Source organism: Pistacia vera, unplaced genomic scaffold (assembly GCF_008641045.1).
Source record: "Pistacia vera cultivar Batoury unplaced genomic scaffold, PisVer_v2 Contig138, whole genome shotgun sequence".
Lineage (NCBI taxonomy): Eukaryota > Viridiplantae > Streptophyta > Magnoliopsida > Sapindales > Anacardiaceae > Pistacia > Pistacia vera.
This window is the reverse complement of record NW_022195444.1, coordinates 844,621-869,506: the sequence shown is the minus strand read 5'-3', so window position 1 is coordinate 869,506 and position 24,886 is coordinate 844,621. Positions and strand designations below refer to the sequence as shown.

General features: G+C 37.0%; 3 protein-coding genes across 3 annotated transcripts; 2 read left to right on the top strand and 1 right to left on the bottom strand.

The window, feature by feature from the left end:
• Positions 1-2,384: 2,384 nt before the first annotated feature.
• Positions 2,385-4,434, top strand: LOC116122866 (transcription factor MYB111). Its single transcript, XM_031408670.1, has 3 exons — positions 2,385-2,590; positions 2,691-2,820; positions 3,333-4,434. The coding sequence occupies exons 1-3, from the start codon at positions 2,458-2,460 to the stop codon at positions 4,204-4,206; spliced, it is 1,137 nt and encodes a 378-aa protein (XP_031264530.1). The 5' UTR covers positions 2,385-2,457; the 3' UTR covers positions 4,207-4,434.
• Positions 4,432-13,238, bottom strand: LOC116122864. The gene is made up of 6 exons (XM_031408669.1): positions 13,102-13,238; positions 11,951-12,275; positions 11,764-11,822; positions 9,783-11,669; positions 5,593-5,743; positions 4,432-5,509 (listed from the first exon to the last, which is right to left on the bottom strand). The coding sequence occupies exons 2-6, from the start codon at positions 12,069-12,071 to the stop codon at positions 4,842-4,844; spliced, it is 2,886 nt and encodes a 961-aa protein (XP_031264529.1). The 5' UTR covers positions 12,072-12,275; positions 13,102-13,238; the 3' UTR covers positions 4,432-4,841.
• A 6,650-nt stretch (positions 13,239-19,888) lies between these two features.
• Positions 19,889-23,970, top strand: LOC116122821 (protein FAR1-RELATED SEQUENCE 11-like). Its single transcript, XM_031408627.1, has 4 exons — positions 19,889-20,156; positions 20,612-21,620; positions 22,067-22,795; positions 22,873-23,970. The coding sequence occupies exons 2-4, from the start codon at positions 20,661-20,663 to the stop codon at positions 23,731-23,733; spliced, it is 2,550 nt and encodes an 849-aa protein (XP_031264487.1). The 5' UTR covers positions 19,889-20,156; positions 20,612-20,660; the 3' UTR covers positions 23,734-23,970.
• Positions 23,971-24,886: the final 916 nt, after the last annotated feature.

The following is a 24,886-nucleotide window of genomic DNA, read 5'->3' as shown; positions in this document are numbered from 1 at the left end:
GCATTCATTTTCGTGATTCATGGACATGACAAGAAGAGCATTGATTGCCTCGCCTGCAACTGCAAGTGCACGTGAGTGATCCACAAGTGTCTTTAATTTTTTTCTGAATTCCATTCCTCTCTTGGTATGGCCATATTTTTCATTCTAATCGTTTCACGAGAATCATAAGAATCGTTATAGGTCCATTTGCTTTGTTATTTTGGATAAGATTTTAGAAATAATATTGGATAGTTAAATAGGGTGATTATTACGAAGTAAAATTTAAAAATTAATGAAAAAAAACCTCATAAGTTTGTTAATTTAACTAAACACCATAATATATAAAAGTTTTATAAAATGACAAAAACACCTCTACCTATCCGCAGTGTCAGATTCTGGCCACCACTGTCGGAATCTGGCGTTATGACATAGATCGATCGGATCTGGCTGGATGTGCGTCGATCTGGCCTTTTCGGGTCATATTTACCACGAATCTGACCGAAAAAGGCCAAATCAACGACCAGATCTGGCCGTCAACGGTTGCAAAAAGTCAGATCTGACCGTCAGCGATGACCAAAGATATGACCAGAAAATGTCACATTGGCGAATTACCAGTCAATTTTGATCGTTTGTAGGCCGTTGTGACAGATTCCAGCTACCACCGATGGTGGTTGCCAAAATCTGACAACTATAGGTGGGTGGGGGTGTTTTTGTTAATTTTTAAACCTTTTTTTCTTGGGGTATTTAATAAAATTAATAAACTTAAGAGATCTAAAAGTAATTAAAAAAATATAATAATATTTCCTACATAATCAAACAAACAAATGTTTTGGGAATATGATTGGGGATAGGGTATGAAATAATAAACCAAACGCACTTATATTTTCATTCAATGTTGTGGCTTCAAGTGAAAAAAAAAAAAGGAAATAAAATGAAAAGGTTAATTCATTTTCAATTATCCCTTTCAGCTAAAAAATATCTAAACAAGTTTGTAAGGAGAGAAATCAAATTCAAGAGTCACATCTTTGAAGTGGACACAAAAAGGTAGGTTAGAGATGGAAATGGTTGTTTCAACTTTCAAGGTACAGTATTTCTTTTCTTTTTTGCAAGCAGCTTTCAATGATCTTGGTGAATGGGGTCCAATCCAGAGGACGTTATAAAATTAAGCTTATGAGTAAACCATATTTAATTTTGGCGTACAATTGGCCACCCCCATTTCCCAGCTATTCAATGCACACAAAAGGAAAAGCTCAAAATTTGAAGCTACACTCTTCATTACATTTACGCCAAGTAAATGCCCACAATTGGATGTGTCTAAATGTGCGGTCCTTATCATGGATACGTGCTCAGCGATTGGGAATAGGAGGGACAAAAAGAATAATACTACTAGATTTCTTCAATTAAGATCTAAGAAGGATCTATCCACGTCACCATCAAATTATTATTATTATTATTATTAGGAAGGATCTAAAAGACAAAAATGATGGAAAGATTAGAATACCCACCGATCTTTATTGCTAACGTGCGCCAACAAGGTCTAGTGTCATTGTTTATCATCAAACTTTGCAGAAAAATGTTAAATCTGATAAAAAAATCGATCGATGACACAAGAGGGTTGTGCAAACAGGCTTGGGGTGAGAATAAAATTACTATACTGTCTTTTAGCAAACATAAATCCTTAACATAATATGATAGAAAGTATTTGTTTACCATTTTCAAACCTTTTAGGTATCAATTTATCTTTATGCCAAACTTTAGATAGATGAAAGTCGTTCGACCTTATTATTATTATTGTTGTTGTTATAACTTACAACAACAACAATAATAATATTAAAAATACGAACATTAAATTTAATAGTATTTTTACAAATATGAGAAATGATAATTATGTGAAACTCGAACACAAAACCTCTCAAATGACAAAAATCTAAAATCAAACATTAAATCTAATAGTATTTTTACATATACCAAAAAAAAAAAAAAAACAGAAATATTATTATTTCTTCAAATGTGTAAATGGTAATATTGTTCTAAAATGTTTGATGGGAATCTATAAATACTTTTATTTTTTTAAATGGATAAAACAAAATAAATTTAAAGAATTAGAAATTTACTAAGATAACAACTAGTGGTAGTTAAAAAATCCCCATTAATATTAAAAATACGAACTAAAAAAACAAACAACAGAGATAGGCCGTACACGTGGCAAAAATGGCTACCGAACATACGTCCGTGACCTGTCTCTCTCCCTCTCTCTCTTTTTTTTTTTATATAATCATTTCATTTCCCATACAACACAAAATTAACTTACGACACGGAACAGAACACAGTACAACTGAAGAACAACTTCACACACAACTACGAACCAACTACAACAAACAAACAAACCATCTCTCTACAAACAACAATCTCAATCTCTGCAGTGCAGTAAAGTGAGTGAGTGTATCTGTGTGTTTTTATTTTTTATTTTTCTGGGAAATGGGGAGAGCTCCATGTTGTGAGAAAGTAGGGTTAAAGAAAGGAAGATGGACAGCTGAAGAAGATGAACGATTGATCAAATACATTCAAGCTCATGGTGAAGGCTCTTGGAGATCTCTTCCCAAGAATGCAGGTAACAACAATGGAGCATATTTTTTTTTTTTTTAATTTTTTACTAATGATTATTGATGTTCATGTTGATATTCATTATTCATTCATAATATTGTAAATAGGATTGTTGAGATGTGGGAAGAGTTGCAGACTGAGATGGATAAACTACTTGAGGGCTGATTTAAAGAGAGGGAACATCACCACTCAAGAAGATGAAGCCATTGTTAAGCTGCATGGTGCTCTGGGTAACAGGTACAGATTAACAGCTAGCTGTTTTTATTAATTATTAGTTAATATTGTTATTATCAAAGAGATCTTGTACTTGATTCAATGATAATCTAGTGTTTACTATAAATAACTTCTTTTTAACAGTTTTAATTAAGTACTAAGGCATCCCGTTTTAGAAAAAATTATACTTGTTCTAAAAATTATACCCAAACAGAAGAAACGATATAATGGATTTGATTTATTAGTATTTGCTTTTTACAGAAGGATTGAAGATACTCTCCTTTTCACTGATTATTTTAAGCTAAAAACTTGAGCTTCTTTTTGCTTAATACGACAGGGATTGTTTGATTTTAATTCATTAATTAATAAATTGATTCTCTTTGCTTCAGTTCGACTTAAACTCACAACTAATTAAATAGCGAGTCACATTCACCAGGACGAACAGATAATGAAATAAATATGATTGAACATTTGAGGTAGTTTGGGTGATTCAGTGTGAGCATATCTATTTATTACGTTGGAATTTAATGTTGTAGGTGGTCTATAATAGCGGCACATTTACCAGGACGAACAGATAATGAGATAAAGAACTACTGGAATTCACATTTGAGCCGGAAAATTTACAGCTTCACCCGATCGAGAAGCAGCAGCAGCTCGATAGCCAGTGACATCAACGTCGTCAAGCTACCCGGAGCATGCAAGCGAAAGAGAGGGCGAAGTAGCGGAACAACAATCAAAAAGCCAAAGAGTGGCGCCAATATGGCCATAAATGCGGTACTTGAAGTTGAAACAGAAGAAACGGCCGGAGAAAAGGCAAACGTATTACTCAGTAATAATATTAGCAATAAAGGAGAAGAAATTAAAAGTTTGGAGATAGGGGCCCCAAAGAATAGGGGAGTAGAAGGTAATAATATAAATACAATAAGTAGCTTGCATAGGACATGCATGGAGAGCAATAATGGAGAAATAACAGAGGCTTGGGGACCGTATGAGTGGTTAGACAGTGAAATAAAGCGACTGACTAATGAGTTGATGCAAAGAGAAGATGATGTGGAAGAAGCAAGTGGGAATAATAGTAACCATAGTAGTATTAAAAGCAAGAACATGGAGAAAACAAGTGGGGAAAAAGAAGAAGAGAAGAAGACAAAAAGTAGTGACGAAGGAAGAGAAAGGAGCAGCGGTTGTTGGAGCAGTTTTCATGCAGATAGTATAAGCGGTGAGGAATGGTATAGTACAAGTTGTGGTTCAGGATTTGATGAACAGGAATGGCTTGACTGGGACTGGACGGCGGGTGGTGGTGTTGATGAGATCAGTCAAAATCATCAATGGAAATTATGGGATGATGATGATGAAGGAGACAAGTTATTGTGTTGGTTATGGGACAGTGATAATGGAGGAGAGACTAGTTAACTGATTAATAAGGGAAACAATTTACAACTCAATTAATATTTCTAAATTGCTTAATCAAAATGGGTTCAGACAGTGTTACCAGGTTGTGATTGTGAGCTGCATTACAAGACTTCAATTAATTGCGTAAGTCTAATTAAGTTTGTAATATGCTTGCAAGATGCATAATCCATCATTAAGTTGGTATTAATTAGTGTACACATTTTGCTAAGAATATGTAATGACAGTAAACACTGGATTATATTCTAAGTTTGAGTTTGTTTTGCTCATTACAATTGCTAAATCAAAGAAGAAGTTCAAGAATGAATGAATACCTTGCTAAAAATCAAATCGGTCTTCGTTTAAACGAAGAATCAAAACATTTTGTTTGATAGCCTCAATCAAGTATAAAACACAAAACTCAGTATCACACACTTGCTATTTATATGCATACAACAAGAGAAAATGGTATATTTTCTCAGAAACTGGCCTTTTGCACGCTCTATTATTGCAAATTGCAACTTGCTCATTCATAATGCCTTGAAATTGAAGCAGAAATTTGATGAATAACTCTAAGAATCCTAAAAACATAGGTAATATATAAGGAGAACAAGACAACATACATTTTGCAAGCGATAAACTATCATCAACCTGTGGCATTAAATTTGGAAGATATCAGCAACCACTTCGTCAACCAAAGAACTGAATATTTGATCCTCAACTTCTACTCCAAGTACAAATGCATCAACTTCAAAGTCCAGCCATCTGCCATATTGATTGCTCATATCGTTTTCTACAAGTTCATCCACCATACAATCTCCCATGGCCCTCCATCCGGAGATCTCCTTGTGCAATTCTTCAGCTAACCAATCCTTTCGTCTCACCATTGCAACCCCTTTTATCCATGTTTTGCATCCCCCACCTACATACCGCCTGCATCTTAAGTCCATGCATTCACTTACACAGTCGAATAATACCTTCCGACTTAGCCTAGACTCATCACTGTTACTTTGCAGTCCTACTTTTCGAGTTTCCAACAGATCAAAGAGATAAGGATTGATGATGTCACGAGCCCGACCTAGTGCAAAGTCCTTAAACATCAATTCTACGTTACTCAAAATCTGCTTCACATATTCCAATTCCCACTTGGCTGATCCCAACAGATGTGTCACAATTGTTGTATCTGCACTCATTTTAGCCATAGTTCCAGTTGATGTGGAAGAAGCCGAATCTGACAACTCTATATCAGCTTCTAATGGGTAGAACTTCTTCAAAGAACACATACCAAAAGCCTCCTGAGCTTGGATAGATGAACTCTGCTTACCTCCTGAAAGCATATTGTAAATAAATGAGCATTCCTGGAGAATCAATATTTAACAGAGATAAAGCACACGAGGCTGATGGTCTTACCCTCTGTAATAGTACTATCTGCCGTATCCGAAGAGTTGCAACTTTCAGCAGAAAAAGAAGGTTCGAGAATAGAAACAGGACTTGGATGTCGACAATCAAGCAACTGTTTTCCATCAATATGGTTGCTGCACTCATCCATCTCATCGATGCCCTGATAATGCCACATTTGCATCTATTAATTATAGAAGTTGAAAGCATCCATAAAACCCAATTAATTAATAAACTTGGTGAACATGATGCAGGATATCCTAATGATCTACATATCTATTTTAGATATAGAATGAAAGACCTAGGATTTATTCTTAGATATGACATAATATTTGCCAATGCTGCAAAAGTCAGGCAAAAAGAAGTATAGAGCATACAAGCAATGCTCTAGCAGACCAGACTGGCCTCGTCAAGATGGGACTAGGTATTGTACCAGGGTTATCATTTCCCCATCTTTTTTCTTTGGTTACTCTGTCATGGATTTTGAGAGACAAGTTGATACAAACCCCATAAATAAAAGCTTAGCTCTGACGAGTTTACTCGATTCAAAAAATGTTGATTTTTTAAGATGTAAAAATCCAAAACTAAGGCATCTTCTTGTGACTAGATGGCTAAAGATCATTTACCCCAATAAACATAATGAAAAGCAAATTAAAATAGTCTCTTAGAAAAAGCCAGAATCACATACCTGAAATTTTTTGGGTCTTAATGCCAGAGGGTCACTGGAACAAAAATCAGGTTCATACTGGCTACCTCGCGTATCTCTAAGCAGCACGTGTTGGTATCCCTTACCTTGTAACTTTGATGCAGTGCCAATTGAATTAGTAGCGGGTACGAGATCTGGAAAGGTTGACGCAGAACACGATGATGATCCTGCTTTGAAAGAATCATGGCGGGAAAACTCAGCTCGGTAACTTAGTTCTCTTAACTTCTGTTCCAGAAGCATACTCAAAGCATCTCCCCCGATAACATTATAACCCAGTGAAGATAAGTTCACACTGTCTGTGTCCAGCAATAATCTCTTACCCCCCCGGTTCTCAGTGCAAACACTAACATTTTTTTGACCAACTTGACATGATGTTTCAGAGCCAGGCATTGATCTAGTAAGTGGGGCTGTGAATGTAAATGAAACAACATCCATGCCTGATGAGGAGTGTCCTATATCAATGCATTTCTTTTTGCCGTCCTCTGTCAAAGAGAAGTGCCTATCAATAACTGGATTAGACTTAACTGCCTTCTGACTTTTGTCAATTAACATATTATCAATAACCTGATTTTTCTCATAACGAGAGTCCCTTTCAATTGATCGTTTCTTCCTAGGAACATTCTTAGCATTGGAGTATGAAATTCCCTTTTCACTATCTGATAAATCAGAGTCCAACTTCCTGGATCCAGTTTTTGAGTTCCCTGCAGTTCGACTCAAGGTTTTGTGTCGTACAGTAGAAGGATCCCCAGGTGGCAATTTTCTACTTTGTGAGCCGGAAGCCAATGGCTTTGAGGATGACCTGTCCCTGTCAATCAAACAATTTTGTTTTTGGTTATTTTGCCTGAGCACTCCAGAAGTACTATTGTGAGTAGAAGTTCGCTTATGCAAATTCTTTTGAATGTTTGCTTGACTCTTGAATGGCTGGCTTGACTTAACCTCGCTCTGCTCTTTCTGTGATACCAAATTTCGACTACTGCTTGAATTTAAACCTTCTCTTCTCTGGACATTCACTTTTGCTTGGATTGCAAGCGAAATGGATTTTCCCTTGTTCTTCACACCAGAAGTAACCTCTTCCACATCAGATTCCCTAAAAGATGCTGTATCTATTGATCCATTCCAGCTCTTGTTTAATGACTGACCCTTGAGACACTTGGCAGCATTACTTTCAACAGGCCTACGAGAAGCTTCAGCAAGCCTAGTTGTTTTATGGGCAGCTTCTACTTTCTCTTTTAGATCTCTGACTTTCAAGGGTACTGAAGAAGAGCCAACCAGCTGCATTTTCTGTGCAGCCTCTGCTTTTTCTTTGAGATCCCGAACTTTCAAGGGCACAGAAGAAGACCCAAGTACAGACATTCTCGCCCTGGTATTAGCTTGGGGTCCAGGCTCAATAATTTTTGAAGCAGCTTCCATTATGTGAGCAGCATTCTTAGTTGGAATGAAGCCATGACTCTTGATGGGTGACAAAAGTTTATGGTGGGTAATTGGGATAGATTTAGCTGATTTTGGAGGTAAAATTTCAGTTTGGAACTTCTCTATTGGCCTGCTCATCATTCTCTGAGGCTTTGACTCCACAAAGTCCCTTGCATCGCTTTCCACCTTATGGAGCAGATGCCCAGAATGCATGATTTGGCGGTCAAGATGATATTCAGGGTTTTTCCTGCAGTAATGAGCATCTCGAAGAGATTGGGTATCAAAAAATGGGGTAGAATAGGGCTCGGAAGACGTGGGCAGGGAATCTAATCCCATAAGCCTGGCTACTACCCCAGGGGCTTTAGCTCCATATCCGTCATCATCTGTTACAGATGAAGCACAACTATAATCACTGCTTCCTTTGAAACTTGCTCCTGCTCCAGTTTCATCCTCATCTGTCTGCAATACTTACAAAATTAGTTAAACTGGTCTTACATTCAGTCACCAAGAATGAAGATGCGTATTAAGAGATTCAAGAATATCATATTCTCACCAGATGAAGCCGTGTCATTGGCAAGGTCCCATCACTTCTCTTTCCCTGTTTTGAACGTTCTACAATGGAATGAAGGAAGAATATCTATGAGTCCATGACCAACCATGGAAGAGACTGATCTTATATACTATAATTTACAACACACATGATACACATTCACATTCTACACAATGGAATCAAATTGTACCTGGAAAATCTGACTTGCTTGAGAATAGCTTCTTCCGAGATTTTGCTTTCCAATCGAATAACTGAAAGAAACCACCTACATAACCTCCTCCACTTTTTGAACCTTCTCTCTCAATTCCCATTTTTGCAATCAAATTTCAAGGCTACTTCAGTAATTACAAGTTGAAGAAACAAGAAGGAATACAGACTCTGCTCCACCAACCAAAATCCATCAGCAACCTGATTCAGTGCAGCCGTTAATTATTTTTTCTGACCAATTTGCATTCTTCCGTAGCCCAACTGAAAAAACAAAACCTGATGTGCATTTATGACTGGTGCAGTGGAAACTGGAAAATGAAAAATCATATGGTCATAGATATTCTAAACAATTGTATGATCTTCACAGAATAGACAAGAAGGATTATGATGTTCAAAAATCATATTGTACGCAATTCTACACATTAACATAGTAAATTAATAACTTATCACTTAATGAGCCAGAAAACGAACAGATTCTGCAACATTTGAATATGCCAGCATTTGTACGGAAAAGTTTAAAACAGCCATTAACTAATTTATTCATGACAACGGCCTGATATATCTCTTAAAATTACCGAGTGACAACTGACTCTTTATCTGACTTAAATTCACAACAATATTTGAACTCGTCGATGATAGGAAACCCTGATCTGTTATATATGGAAAAAGTATACAACCTTGAAATTCATCTCGCATCATCTGAAACATAAAAGAATTAACTTTGTTCATGAAAACTAAAAACTCAACAACTTAGTCAAACTAACTTACTACCTCACAGTTGACCATACTTTCAACTGTTCTAACTCTCCTTTCATATCAAAACACTTCAAGCCCCTATCTCTGATTCAACTACTCAACATACTAAAATTTAAACCCAAAACGCTGCTCCTTTAATCTACCAAATGAAGTCTATGAATCAGACAATTTCAGTAACTTACATAACTACAAGTTTCAACTACACTGCATAAATGTTCTGACCTCAATTAGGTTTCAAAATTCAATATTTCTAAGGACCCATAAAAGAAAACAATAACAATGTTATCAATCTCGTTTCTTTTCCACATTTTCTCAGAAACCAAAAAGAATCCACAAAAATAAACTTATCAAAATCAAAAGCTATGAAACTGAACTTACATGAAAACAATCAACACGGTCTGTGGATCTCTTCTGGGTCTCACTCCAATCAATGCCAGCTAAATTTGAGTTCGTTAGGGCTTGTTTTGAAGAGTTATTGTTAGTTTTTGCAGAGATTTTAAAGAGGGAGTGAGAGATTTGAAGAGAGACAGAGTGTAGTTCAAAGCATTAAATGGGAGGCTTCCTCTCACATACCTGAAATTTTTTGGGTCTTAATGCCAGAGGGTCACTGGAACAAAAATCAGGTTCATACTGGCTACCTCGCGTATCTCTAAGCAGCACGTGTTGGTATCCCTTACCTTGTAACTTTGATGCAGTGCCAATTGAATTAGTAGCGGGTACGAGATCTGGAAAGGTTGACGCAGAACACGATGATGATCCTGCTTTGAAAGAATCATGGCGGGAAAACTCAGCTCGGTAACTTAGTTCTCTTAACTTCTGTTCCAGAAGCATACTCAAAGCATCTCCCCCGATAACATTATAACCCAGTGAAGATAAGTTCACACTGTCTGTGTCCAGCAATAATCTCTTACCCCCCCGGTTCTCAGTGCAAACACTAACATTTTTTTGACCAACTTGACATGATGTTTCAGAGCCAGGCATTGATCTAGTAAGTGGGGCTGTGAATGTAAATGAAACAACATCCATGCCTGATGAGGAGTGTCCTATATCAATGCATTTCTTTTTGCCGTCCTCTGTCAAAGAGAAGTGCCTATCAATAACTGGATTAGACTTAACTGCCTTCTGACTTTTGTCAATTAACATATTATCAATAACCTGATTTTTCTCATAACGAGAGTCCCTTTCAATTGATCGTTTCTTCCTAGGAACATTCTTAGCATTGGAGTATGAAATTCCCTTTTCACTATCTGATAAATCAGAGTCCAACTTCCTGGATCCAGTTTTTGAGTTCCCTGCAGTTCGACTCAAGGTTTTGTGTCGTACAGTAGAAGGATCCCCAGGTGGCAATTTTCTACTTTGTGAGCCGGAAGCCAATGGCTTTGAGGATGACCTGTCCCTGTCAATCAAACAATTTTGTTTTTGGTTATTTTGCCTGAGCACTCCAGAAGTACTATTGTGAGTAGAAGTTCGCTTATGCAAATTCTTTTGAATGTTTGCTTGACTCTTGAATGGCTGGCTTGACTTAACCTCGCTCTGCTCTTTCTGTGATACCAAATTTCGACTACTGCTTGAATTTAAACCTTCTCTTCTCTGGACATTCACTTTTGCTTGGATTGCAAGCGAAATGGATTTTCCCTTGTTCTTCACACCAGAAGTAACCTCTTCCACATCAGATTCCCTAAAAGATGCTGTATCTATTGATCCATTCCAGCTCTTGTTTAATGACTGACCCTTGAGACACTTGGCAGCATTACTTTCAACAGGCCTACGAGAAGCTTCAGCAAGCCTAGTTGTTTTATGGGCAGCTTCTACTTTCTCTTTTAGATCTCTGACTTTCAAGGGTACTGAAGAAGAGCCAACCAGCTGCATTTTCTGTGCAGCCTCCGCTTTTTCTCTGAGATCCCGAACTTTCAAGGGTACAGAAGAAGACCCAAGTACAGACATTCTCGCCCTGGTATTAGCTTGGGGTCCAGGCTCAATAATTTTTGAAGCAGCTTCCATTATGTGAGCAGCATTCTTAGTTGGAATGAAGCCATGACTCTTGATGGGTGACAAAAGTTTATGGTGGGTAATTGGGATAGATTTAGCTGATTTTGGAGGTAAAATTTCAGTTTGGAACTTCTCTATTGGCCTGCTCATCATTCTCTGAGGCTTTGACTCCACAAAGTCCCTTGCATCGCTTTCCACCTTATGGAGCAGATGCCCAGAATGCATGATTTGGCGGTCAAGATGATATTCAGGGTTTTTCCTGCAGTAATGAGCATCTCGAAGAGATTGGGTATCAAAAAATGGGGTAGAATAGGGCTCGGAAGACGTGGGCAGGGAATCTAATCCCATAAGCCTGGCTACTACCCCAGGGGCTTTAGCTCCATATCCGTCATCATCTGTTACAGATGAAGCACAACTATAATCACTGCTTCCTTTGAAACTTGCTCCTGCTCCAGTTTCATCCTCATCTGTCTGCAATACTTACAAAATTAGTTAAACTGGTCTTACATTCAGTCACCAAGAATGAAGATGCATATTAAGAGATTCAAGAATATCATATTCTCACCAGATGAAGCCGGGTCATTGGCAAGGTCCCATCACTTCTCTTTCCCTGTTTTGAACGTTCTACAATGGAACGAAGGAAGAATATCTATGAGTCCATGACCAACCATGAAAGAGACTGATCTTATATACTATAATTTACAACATACATGATACACATTCACATTCTACACAATGGAATCAAATTGTACCTGGAAAATCTGACTTGCTTGAGAATAGCTTCTTCCGAGATTTTGCTTTCCAGTCAAATAACTGAAAGAAACCACCTACATAACCTCCTCCACTTTTTGAACCTTCTCTCTCAATTCCCATTTTTGCGATCAAATTTCAAGGCTACTTCAGTAATTACAAGTTGAAGAAACAAGAAGGAATACAGACTCTGCTCCACCAACCAAAATCCATCAGCAACCTGATTCAGTGCAGCCGTTAATTATTTTTTCTGACCAATTTGCATTCTTCCGTAGCCCAACTGAAAAAACAAAACCTGATGTGCATTCTTGACTGGTGCAGTGGAAACTGGAAAATGATAAATCATATGGTCATAGATATTCTAAACAAGTGTATGATCTTCACAGAATACACAAGAAGGATTATGATGTTCAAAAATCATATTGTACGCAATTCTACACATTAACATAGTAAATTAATAACTTATCACTTAATGAGCCAGAAAACGAACAGATTCTGCAACATTTGAATATGCCAGCATTTGTACGGAAAAGTTTAAAACAGCCATTAACTAATTTATTCATGACAACGGCCTGATATATCTCTTAAAATTACCGAGTGACAACTGACTCTTTATCTGACTTAAATTCACAACAATATTTGAACTCGTCGATGATAGGAAACCCTGATCTGTTATATATGGAAAAAGTATACAACCTTGAAATTCATCTCGCATCATCTGAAACATAAAAGAATTAACTTTGTTCATGAAAACTAAAAACTCAACAACTTAATCAAACTAACTTACCACCTCACAGTTGACCATACTTTCAACCGTTCTAACTCTCCTTTCATATCAAAACACTTCAAGCCCCTATTTTTGATTCAACTACTCAACATACTAAAATTTAAACCCAAAAGGCTGCTCCTTTAATCAACCAAACGAAGTCAATGAATCAGACAATTTAAGTAACTTACATAACTACAAGTTTCAGCTACACTGCATAAATGTTCTGACCTCAATTAGGTTTCAAAATTCAATATTTCAAAGGACCCATAAAAGAAAACTATACCAATGTTATCAATCTCGTTTCATTTCCACATTTTCTCAGAAACCAAAAAGAACCCACAAAAATAAACTTATCAAAATCAAAAGCTATGAAACTTAACTTACATGAAAACAATCAACACAGTCTGTGGATCTCTTCTGGGTTTCACTCCAATCAATGCCAGCTAAATTTGAGTTGGTTAGGGCTTGTTTTGAAGAGTTATTGTTAGTTTTTGCAGAGATTTTAAAGAGGGAGTGAGAGATTTGAAGAGAGACAGAGTGTAGTTCAAAGCATTAAATGGGAGGGACAAATGTAAATAAATATTATTATTTAAAATAAATAAATATGTTTTTTTTAAATGCTTCGAGAAAACAATTTATTATAATATAAAAGTAAAAAGTTTGTAACGTCTCTTTGGTTAGAGGGAGAGATTTCAAATTCCAAACGGAGACATGATGTATTGTGCAAGTGTTTTTTTAAAGTCACAGCAGAGTGTACGTTGAGGATGAGTTACTCGATATTGTGTTGCCACGTGTCCGGTAATGTTTTTAAATTTTCTCTTGGAGATTTTGCCGTTTGAAGTTGAGGGTAACAGGGTAATTTCATATAATTGTTAATTTTATAATGGGCCCGACTGTTGGGATGTAACCTGAACCGTGCGATTTTCTCGCAAAATTAAGGGAGAACGACACTTCCGCACCCAAGGTTTCACAAAACGACACTTTGTCACCCGCTAAGTTTCAAAACGACACTGTCCCACACACCGTCAGTTAACCTTAACTGAAGAACGATAAAACTGTAAATTTATAAAATAGTCACAGGCTAATAAAGTCATTTCACCCCCTATATATAAAATTAAAGAAACCCTACCTTTCTTCCTCACCCTTCCACACCCCATCGCCGTTCTCTCCCCCCTCCCCACCCCTATCTGCTCCACGGCCCTAAAATTGCACCTGGCTGTCATCTTCTCCATGCGATTCAGCTGGAATTGCATTCGACCAGGTGTGATTCTGGCCTTCACACCCCACCGTCGTTCTCCACCCCACCGCCCCAAAATTGCAACTGACACTGTTAGGTGGGAAAATTCGTTTGCAACGAAATTCTCTGAGAAAACGATTGCGCTAATGCTAATTCTAGCAGTTCAATCCCTTGCTTGTTCGTTAGACTAATTAATGGCATCCTTTTGATTGCTACAATTCCTTTTTTAGAGGAGAAGCTTCAGTAATAGTAATTGCTCATGCTTTGTTCTTGTTTATCTCAATGCCTAGGTGGCGCACTAGTAATCCTAAAAAATTCCCAGCCCTTACTCCACTCCAAATGCACACTTGATTGAATGGGTTCATTTTCAAACCATCTTATCGCATTCGAAAGTTTTCCTTAAATCGGCCAAGTGTTGTTCATCAAAGGCTACTGCATTCTAAGAATTTTATGTTGAACTACCCGTCTTGTTCACCTTAGTCTTACCCTGAAAAAAGAACTCTATCATTATAGCATACATAATATATGCAGCTATCTTTCTTCAAGTGAGAGATTGGATCGAAAAACCATTGCCTAAAGGTACTTTTACGAAAACCGGTCATGGTGGCTAAGAACCTTTTCTCATTTGTGATGTGAAGTAAAGCCGCATTTTGATTTTCCAATTTGTTGGTGTTCAGTGAGTAAATCGAGATTCTCTTAAGAGAGAAGGTAACTCTTTGTCACGAGCTGGACTTTAACCAATACTTCAGGCATTCAACCCGCGAACTTCCTTTTATTTGAACGTGATTTTTTGTTACCCTGTTTCCCTTGAACCCAATGTTTATCTTTTGCGTGTTGTTGAATAATGGTTTGTGTGTTGTTGATTGGTGTTTGGGTGGTTGAATTTAGGTTGTTTGGTGATCGATTTTTTGTCGGATTCGTGTTTGCTTGATGGTGGATTTTTGGCCGGATTTGTGTTACTTTGTGATGGATTTCGGTTGAGCATCCATGGGTTATTTAGTGGCCTCGCCGACGATTTGCAGCAGCAGCAGTCGACAGCATAGCACAGGTGCTATTCCTTCTGATTTTGGCCAACTAATTTTGTTCAGATGTTTAATTTTTTTCTTCAAACTAAAGGATTTCCATTTACATTCAACTAAAAGGTTGTTTTCGTCTTTACGATAATGATACCACATCAGTTAACATAATTTACTAACGGGTCTTAACGGTGGGTAAGAAAGTGTCATTTCGCCAAACCTTGGGTGGGAAAATGTCGTTCTCCCCAAAATAAACTTAGATTAATTACATTGTTCGTAAGACCATTCCATGATAATGGGAATATAATAATATTATGAGACAGATTTAGATCTAATTAGTGTTATTTTATTATTACATATTTAATTAATCAATCTTATCTAATGCCCTTCAAAAATCTAGTATCCAAAGAATTAAATTAAATGTTAAAAAATCAGTTTAATTTGTTGATTTAAGTGATGAGTCGAATGATTTTTTTTTTTTTTTTTAACTGAGATGTTCGGACTAGTTTATGCACACCTCGACTAATTCTTAAGGAAATTTATCTCACAGCAACACACTGTCGCAACCTTTACATCCAACAGGGAATCAAACTTGGAACCATAGGTTAAAGCCATGTATAATCCCCTTTGGTTTGCTCTTACTGTTGGGCTACCCATGGATAGGTGGGTTGAATGATTTTGTTGTCCTTTGACAATGTGAATTGATCATCTAATTCATTTAATTGAAATGGCATTGGATTACCTAATCTATGTAAATTACAGAAGAAGATTGAATTATAGTGTTTACGTTCAATTGGAAGTTGGAATTGAAGTTTTACCTAAAACTTAAAATCCTATGAAATAGTCAAATAATTAAGGTTGGAACAAGTTATTATAGTATGCATTTAATTCGGCTGTACTATATTCAACTTCATTTAATACGACTATCATGTAATAGGGTAATAATCTTTTGATTAGTTGACAACTTATACCAACTATTGATGTTAATATAAGGAAGAAAATCAATTAATTTACACAAAATCTGGAGAACAAATGCAAAAAAAAGGCAAAAAAAATGATATAAATGTTAATAAGGAACTGGAAACCTTTAATTATAAGCATCGAGACATTGCCATTCATCTTTGCCAGAAATGAATCAAAAAGAAGAAAGAAAATTTAATGAAATGAAAGAATGAAAGAATGAAAGAAGAAAGAAATTATTTGAAATGGTTGGTCTGTGGTATTTGCTATTGCTAGTAGCCATGTACAAGTTCACAATACTTGTTCTTGACCCAACGAAACCCGTTTCTCAACGAAGCCTTGACCTGTCCTTCAACCGCGTACGCCTTGTACTTCACAACCCTCTTTTGTCTCTTCACTTCCGCATCGTTAATCCACGACGGTGTTTTTTTAATGGAAACTCCGTAGTTCTTGCTATTATTAATATTGTTATTATGCCACGACATTGTTGTTGGTGTTGATATTGCTGATGATGTGATTCCATTCGACGGACGGAGGTGATTATCCGGTGCACGAACATGTGCAACATGCTTATGATCATTATTATTGTTGTTGTTGTTGTTATTGTTGTTATTTGGCTTCTTTTCAACCTCCCATACACTGCGATACGCTCGTTGGGCTAAATTGAAGTTTTCCATATCTTTCGTGTGTTGATCTATCGTTTGGGGAAGATTCATTGTAGGGATTATACAATGAAATAGACAAGATCAAATGCCAGAAGAGGTTCTAGATTTGTTATTTGTTGTTACATACGAGAAGGGGGGAGCTAGTTGACTAGGAGTCAGGTTAGTTTGATTATGGTTTTTATGGAGAAGAGGACATGGTGAGGAGGATACAGCTATGAGCTATCTGACCTTAAAGAATTGGAGTTCTGAATTGGAAAATTAGCAACAATAATTTTAATTATGATTTGGCACTACTATATTTGTGTTACGTGTCTTGATTAATTATTCAAAAATATTTTGAGGGTGGTGGAAAATTTAATAATGGAAATGGTGGGAGAGAAGGAAAAATGTGGTTGGCCATGAATTTCTCTCTTGTAGTTGTATGTTACCAAAATTATCGGCATTTTGGGGTATGTCTATGCCGTCTTATGTTTATTTATTGAGATATTAGCCATACATTGATATAATAACAAAACCAAATCCTAGATGGTCAACTGATCGAATATAGACTCTTGAGTATGTTATTTAAGATTACCTTACCGTTAACTTTAGTGTTTTAACGGACAATGCTATATAATTTTAGTGATAATCAAGTTATTTAATTTCATTATTATTATATTAAACCATATAATCTAGGAGCAGAAAGGGAAAGTGGACAATTTTATAGCAAAATAAAATTAACATATGCTTAAAATAGATTGATGTAAACATATAATTTTATTTCGTTAATTAAATATTAATAGTTGAGCCTCAAGACTTGGAGGGTGCCAGCCTCAAGTGGAGATCAACATCATCTTGATCTTCTACTGCAATTGAGGGAAATGCTTTTGGATCCTCAAGGACCTCAACAGTTGATGAGCTTGAGCCCTCAACAGGAAGCTGAGGTGGCAATAGTCCACAATAACCTCCATGAGATAATATTAATGGTGGTGACAAACAGTGGAACCTATCTGCTTCTACCCTCACGTGATTAGACTCTATAGCATAATCAATCAACGGCGCTGATCGGGCTGCATGCTCCGCACTGATGTCGACGGTTGACACTAACCCTCGACGATGAAGATTACCATCACAATTGGCTAGGTTTAACAGTTGGCGTTCTCTCCTATGAGCATTTTGGTGACCACCCAGTGCTTGAGAGTTTCTAAACGTTCGACAACAGTATGAACACACAAACCTCCGTATGTCTTCGTTGCATGGTGAAGCTGTTGCCGGTGTTTCGTTACCACAATTTTGTACAAGAGAACCAAATAACTTAAAGGTTGAAGATGGTTGCTTATTGTGATCATCATCAAGCTCATGAAAATTAGGATTGAGTGACGCACTCATACTGAAAATTAAGTGATATTATATTAATTTGTTCATATGCAAGAGAAAGAGCTTTATCTTTTGCAATTTATAGGGATCAAACTTTCATGCAAACTGACCCAAACACCCTCCACTAAGCACACCCAAGCTACAATAAAACCAAATTAAACCTAGTTAGAGAGTGTAGACTTTCGTGATTATTTACTGTTACTGTCTTTATATTCTTACCATTATATGATAGCTAGATATATTCATGCGTGTGCAAATGTCAACGTGCAATCATGTTATTTTCAATTATTTACAAACATATTCGCAGTGCAGTCAAGAAATTTGACGTTGAAGTTTTGCTAAAACCATTCATAACCATATAACCTGTAGACTCAATTCTGCACTTCTGTTTGACTTAGGGTGGACGTACAGCAATTGTATATATTGTTGACATTTGGAGTATTTTTGTCACTTAACAAGCGCATGTGCCCAACACCAAAGGGCAAGGAGGCTGTTTTATGGTTCTAAAAGAATGTCGGCTACTAAAATGAAGGGGAGAATGGCGTTGGCTGCCTCGCACCTGATATGGATGATGACTGTGCCCCCCACACAATGCCATCTCATTTGACGTCCCAAATCCCACCCTCCTTGTCTTTTCAACTTCATCAAACAAACCATTGAAATTGCATCTACCCAAAGATTCTCGTTTCTTCCCGAACATACAATCCTAAAAATTAACCTACCTAAAATCTATGGGCAGATCATAAAAAAGTAATGAAAAGGTTTCATGCACTAGTACTCGGCTAGGTTCTAAATAAAAGCTCATTTTATAGATGCTGTCATCATATCATCTAACCAATTCTCAAGATACAATAAGTAAGCATTGGACCATTTTTAGTGAATTATATGAAGGCGATATTATAAATCATCTTTCTCTCTGGCTCATTATCGGTTTTTTGTCATCTTGCAGAACATGATGATAATGGAGAAGACATTGTACGAGCGACCTAGTGGATTTATGTGGACGGCTAAGCATTTACTGCTCAAATACCAATAAGGAGATGTGGGTGTGGTGAGGATTCTTCATCCGAAGATCATACATGCATTTTCCTTTGGATTGGAATGCATTTGGTCGATTAACCAAAGCCATTGATTTAAAGTGCCGCCATTGCAATCCTGTCACCATTTTCTGTTGTTTAACTCTATTTGGCTGTTATATAACTGGACCCTTTTTATTCATCTTTCACATCTACATATCTCCGTCCTCCACAATTCACGAGACCACTAATTTTTTAATTTATATACAAATATAGAAGGCAAATACCATAGCTAGCTGGCTAGCTAATTCAAATAGAAAAAGAACTTACTAACCAAGTACAATTTAATTTAAATAATAACTATTTGGATGAAACCTCCCTATGGTGTGTTTGGTTTGTTAAATAACATTGCTTAATGATTAAACTACTTGTATGTGGTCGGATGATAAGACTTATAAGTTGATTACTTAAGGTATTTGTTCAAGTTGTAAGGTGTTAATGAATACCAATGATGAGTTTAGTTGCACTGAACTGGTTTGAACATCTCGATTACAAAAAAAAAAAAAAAAAAAAAACATTGTATTAGCAGAGGTGACATTATACAATATAAACAAAATTTACCAAATAATTATTTAATAATATTTCATTACTGGATAGATTGTCGATTAGTCATTACTGACATTATTGAATAGATCGTCGGAAAATCCATCCAATAGAATTAGCACTGTCGTTGAACTCGCCACCGGGTAGATCCAAAGTATCTCAACCTCAGTGGGCCTTAACATGGCCCAAATTATGTTCATAAATAGGCCCATTTCATTAAGATCAGGCTTTCCGCTAAGACCCAAATCCAGAAACAAGATTCAAACAATAAGGATTGACGCTAGCGTACGCTAGCGAGGATGAGGTTATGACTTGAGACAGTACAGAGTACAGACATCACCACAAATCCCGGTTTCAAAGGACCCCACAAAGCGGCCTGTGTTAATCGAACGGCTAGAAATTATCATGTGCACCCGAGAAACTTTAACACCCACAGGGCGCACGGTAGCTAATCCTCGCTGTGAATAGTTATCCTTCTCCACAGGATGCGCTTTGCTCCCCCTCTCTAATTTCCCCGCCAGTTTCATCCTTTCTCCATATTTCTCTATTTCAGTTCGTTATTGGCCGTTAAAAATTTTATTTTCAGGTACGTGCATATTTCATATCGCTAGATTTATTTTTATGTTCATTTGTTTTCGAGGTTTTTTGTGTGTTACAAGAGATAATTGGGGATTTTGGGGAGACTGATAAATGAATTATTCATTATAAAGAGATCAAAATATTTTCTGGGTTGGTTTCATTTTGGTCCAATTAAGCTCGTCTTCATTATATTTATCTATTGATTATAATTAGTAAATTGTCTTAATTAAGAGCTAGTGCTCAGTAAACTTTGTTAAGTGTAACATAATTTTGAACTTTGATGTTGTTATGAAGCACTTAGTTGCAGAAAAGTGGAATTTTGTTTAGTGAATGAGCTTGATTGAGGAGTATTTATGGAAAAGATTGATACTTGATAGCATCTATAATCAATGAAATCTGGTTTCTTGAATAAATTTGTGACTTAGTTGCCAACTTGTGATGAGCTTCAAATGTTGCTTGCAGGTTTTGTGTTGGTAGTAGTTTCGTTTTTAGTAAATGTATTGCGGAAATAATGTCAGAAGGAACTAGTATGGCTTCTGAGAATGGCCCGGATTTGTCTCAAGATGATACCGGTACCATAGAGGAAACTCCTGAAGATACAATATTGTCACAACAAACTTCTATCAATCTTGTTCCATTTATTGGCCAAAGATTTGTATCTCAAGATGCAGCTTATGAGTTTTATTGCAGTTTTGCTAAGCAATGTGGGTTTTCTATTAGAAGACACAGAACTAGAGGAAAGGATGGGGTGGGTCGAGGAGTTACAAGGAGAGATTTTACTTGTCATCGTGGTGGATATCCGCAGATGAAACCTTCTGAAGATGGGAAGATGCAAAGGAATAGAAAATCTTCGCGTTGTGGTTGTCAAGCATATATGCGCATTGTTAAGCGGGTAGATTTTGATGTCCCTGAATGGCGTGTTACAGGCTTTAGCAACATTCACAACCATGAACTCTTAAAATCAAATGAAGTGCACCTACTTCCTCCTTACTGCACCATTACTCCAGATGACAAGACTCGGATTTGCATGTTTGCAAAAGCTGGAATGTCAGTGCGTCAAATGTTAAGACTGATGGAGCTAGAGAAAGGTGTTAAGCTAGGTTGTTTACCGTTTACAGAAATAGATGTGAGAAACCTCTTACAGTCTTTTAGAAATGTCAATCGTGATTATGATGCTACTGATCTTATTGCAATGTGCAAGAAACTGAAGGATGAAAATCACAACTTCCAATATGACTTTAAAATGGATGGCCATAATAGGCTAGAGCATATCGCTTGGACATATGCTTCATCATTTCAATTGTATGAGGCATTTGGAGATGCAGTGGTTTTTGACACAACCCACCGCTTGGATTGTTATGATATGTTATTTGGCGTTTTGGTTGGACTGGACAATCATGGAATGACCTGTTTTTTTGGTTGTGTGCTTTTGCGAGATGAAAATATTCAGTCTTTTTCCTGGGCTTTGAAGGTATAAAAACTTTGCGTCTACTTATATTTGAGTGTGCCCTGAGTAGTCATCTTAGATTACCACTTTGACAGGCACCATGTTGATGGTTCCCAAACCCAGAACTTTGCATGTTCTGTGCTTGGGCTTGACCTTTCAATTGAGTACAAAACTTACACAGCCAACTGTTCATAGTAGTGATGATGAATTTGTCTGTTTTCTCGATATATCTGCATTGATTAACCTTTTTCCTTCCTCTTATCGCATGAAGATATTTTGTCATCTTGGTCTTTTATTTCCAATTTGTTTTTCTTTTCTTTTCTTTTCAAAATTAAAGTCTCCTACTTTCTGGATGTTTCTGCAGACATTTTTGGGCTTTATGAAAGGAAAGACTCCACAAACAATATCAACTGACCAAAATATCTGGCTGAAAGAGGCTGTTGCCATTGAAATGCCTGCAACNATATTAGATTACCACTTTGACAGGCACCATGTTGATGGTTCCCAAACCCAGAACTTTGCATGTTCTGTGCTTGGGCTTGACCTTTCAATTGAGTACAAAACTTACACAGCCAACTGTTCATAGTAGTGATGATGAATTTGTCTGTTTTCTCGATATATCTGCATTGATTAACCTTTTTCCTTCCTCTTATCGCATGAAGATATTTTGTCATCTTGGTCTTTTATTTCCAATTTGTTTTTCTTTTCTTTTCTTTTCAAAATTAAAGTCTCCTACTTTCTGGATGTTTCTGCAGACATTTTTGGGCTTTATGAAAGGAAAGGCTCCACAAACAATATCAACTGACCAAAATATCTGGCTGAAAGAGGCTGTTGCCATTGAAATGCCTGCAACGAGACATGCTGTTTGTGTTTGGCATATTATTTCAAAGTTCTCAGATTTGTTTCCTACATTGCTTGGTTCATGTTATGATGACTGGAAAGCTGAATTTTATAGGCTCCATAACCTAGACTTTGAAGAAGATTTTGAAAAAGAGTGGAGAAAAATGGTTAATAAATATGGACTCCATGAATATAAGCATATTACCAGCTTATATGCATTACGGACATCATGGGCATTGCCATTCTTGAGGCATTACTTCTTTGCCGGATTGTTGAATATGTACCAGTCAGAGGCAGTTAATGCTTTTATTCAACGGATTTTGAGTGCACAGTCTCAACTAGATCGTTTTGTGGAGCGAGTGTGTATTTTATTCCATTTCTTTTAATCATATAGTTAGCATTATAAGCAGTCTATGATTAAGCAGCCTTTTTACAGGTGGCTGAAATTGTTGGATATGATCATCTGGCTGGACCCAAGCAAAAGATGCAACGTAAGCAGCAGAATGTCGGCCTCAAAACAGGTTCACCAATTGAATCTCATGCAGCTTCTTTTCTTACTCCTTATGCCTTTGGTAAACTTCAAGAAGAGCTTGTAATGGCACCACAGTACGCATCTCTTCTGGTAGATGAAGGATGTTTCCAGGTCAAACACCATGCTGAGATGGATGGCAATCACAAAGTCATGTGGATTCCAAGTCAAGATCTAATGAGCTGTAGCTGCTGTCATTTTGAGTTTTCTGGCATCCTTTGTAGGCATATTCTCCGTGTCCTGTCAACTAATAACTGTTTTCAGATTCCAGACCGATATCTGCCCATCCGTTGGCATGGTCTTAGTTCATCTTCTACATTCACATTAAGGACTACTGCAAGAGAACATTCTGAGAAGATTCAATTATTAGAGTCCATGGCTTCAACTCTTGTATCGGAATCTCTTGAAACAGAGGAACGCCTTGATGCTGCTTGTGAGCAAATTGCGATTGTACTAAATCGTATCAAAGAACTTCCCAGGCCAACACATGATATGGATGACATCTGCTATACTTGTCCATCTCACTCATTGATTCTACCAGAGGTAGAAGATAATGATGGAATTATTCAGAGTTTTACAGTTGGAAATCCTCACGAACCTTTTAATTTAGAAAAGCTCAAAGAGAGAAAGCCAAGAGATGGTGTTGATATTACTAGAAAGCGAAGTCATTGTTCTGAGCCTTACTGTAGGCAGTTTGGACAAAATGCATCCAGTTGTCCAATAATGGGAAGTGATAATTTGAATGCAGATGCACTAAGATACTTGTAGAATAAGATATTGGAGACGACAATTGATGTAGGAAGCAATAGCATTAGATAGGTCAGTGATTTATCATTGCAGTTCATTTTTTAGTTCTTTCAAATACTTGTACACCCACTTGAACAAGTACTGTGCCATTGAAATACTTATTGCTCTTTGTTTTCTGAGTCACATTTATAAATTCGACAATGCTGTACATATAGTTAGTCAATGTAGAGTCATCCATTGTCTTCAAATCATACGGAAAGGAATCGGTTTATGTTCTGTTGCGTTCTAGCACACCTAAACCTTAATATGCTAAACGTGTCTGATCATGATTGTTTGTGACTAAACAATATGAGAGCAGATGTGGGTTAACCACTTCGATCTTCCTAAAGTATACATTATTTCGTAGTTTGTCTACATAGCGATTATTGTTGTGTTGAACTTACCAAGCCATATTCTCCAGTAATCTGTATATGTTTTTGTCTACTTATAAGATCAGTTACTTGTTTTATTTTGTATTACTTTGATGTAGTAACTCTGCAATTAACTGTTTTAATGGTCTACTTCTTGTAGTCCTGATCATGGCGTTATTAGTCTTGATGATGATGGTGCTTTATGTGTTGGCCCTGGATACATCTAAGATCTCTACATTTTATTTACCTTCTAAACAAATACGAAAACTATAGGACCTAATAATTTTGCATAGTGGTAATTTTACTACAAAAGACTTCTGTCCGCTCAATAATTGTATAACTATTTCGTAATCAATCTGTTGAATCTTCAGCCAAGGAAACCTTGCTTAGCCTGCTTGGCAACGATCTGGCATCACCGGTTGCAACTTTTCTGCCATGAACTCGACGCTTGCGTGACCCTGAAACTGCTCTCCGTGCCACTGCTTTACCAAAATTAGAGTTGCTTGCACCTGTGGTGTTGGGTTGAATTGCAGGGTCGCTGGTGGTGCCAGCCTCAAGGTCCTTACCGCTGGTCTTTTCCGAAGCCATTTTTTCCAGAAGTAATAGACTGCAAGGAGGAGGAGGAACTAGAGGGAAAGAGAAGCAATTTTAGATTGGTTAGTAAGTTATGGTTTAGTGTTAAGGTTTATAGAGACACTCGGAAAACTATCAGCCTATGTCATGCCAACATCCATCCACGGCTACAATTGGTTGAGATAGACAAG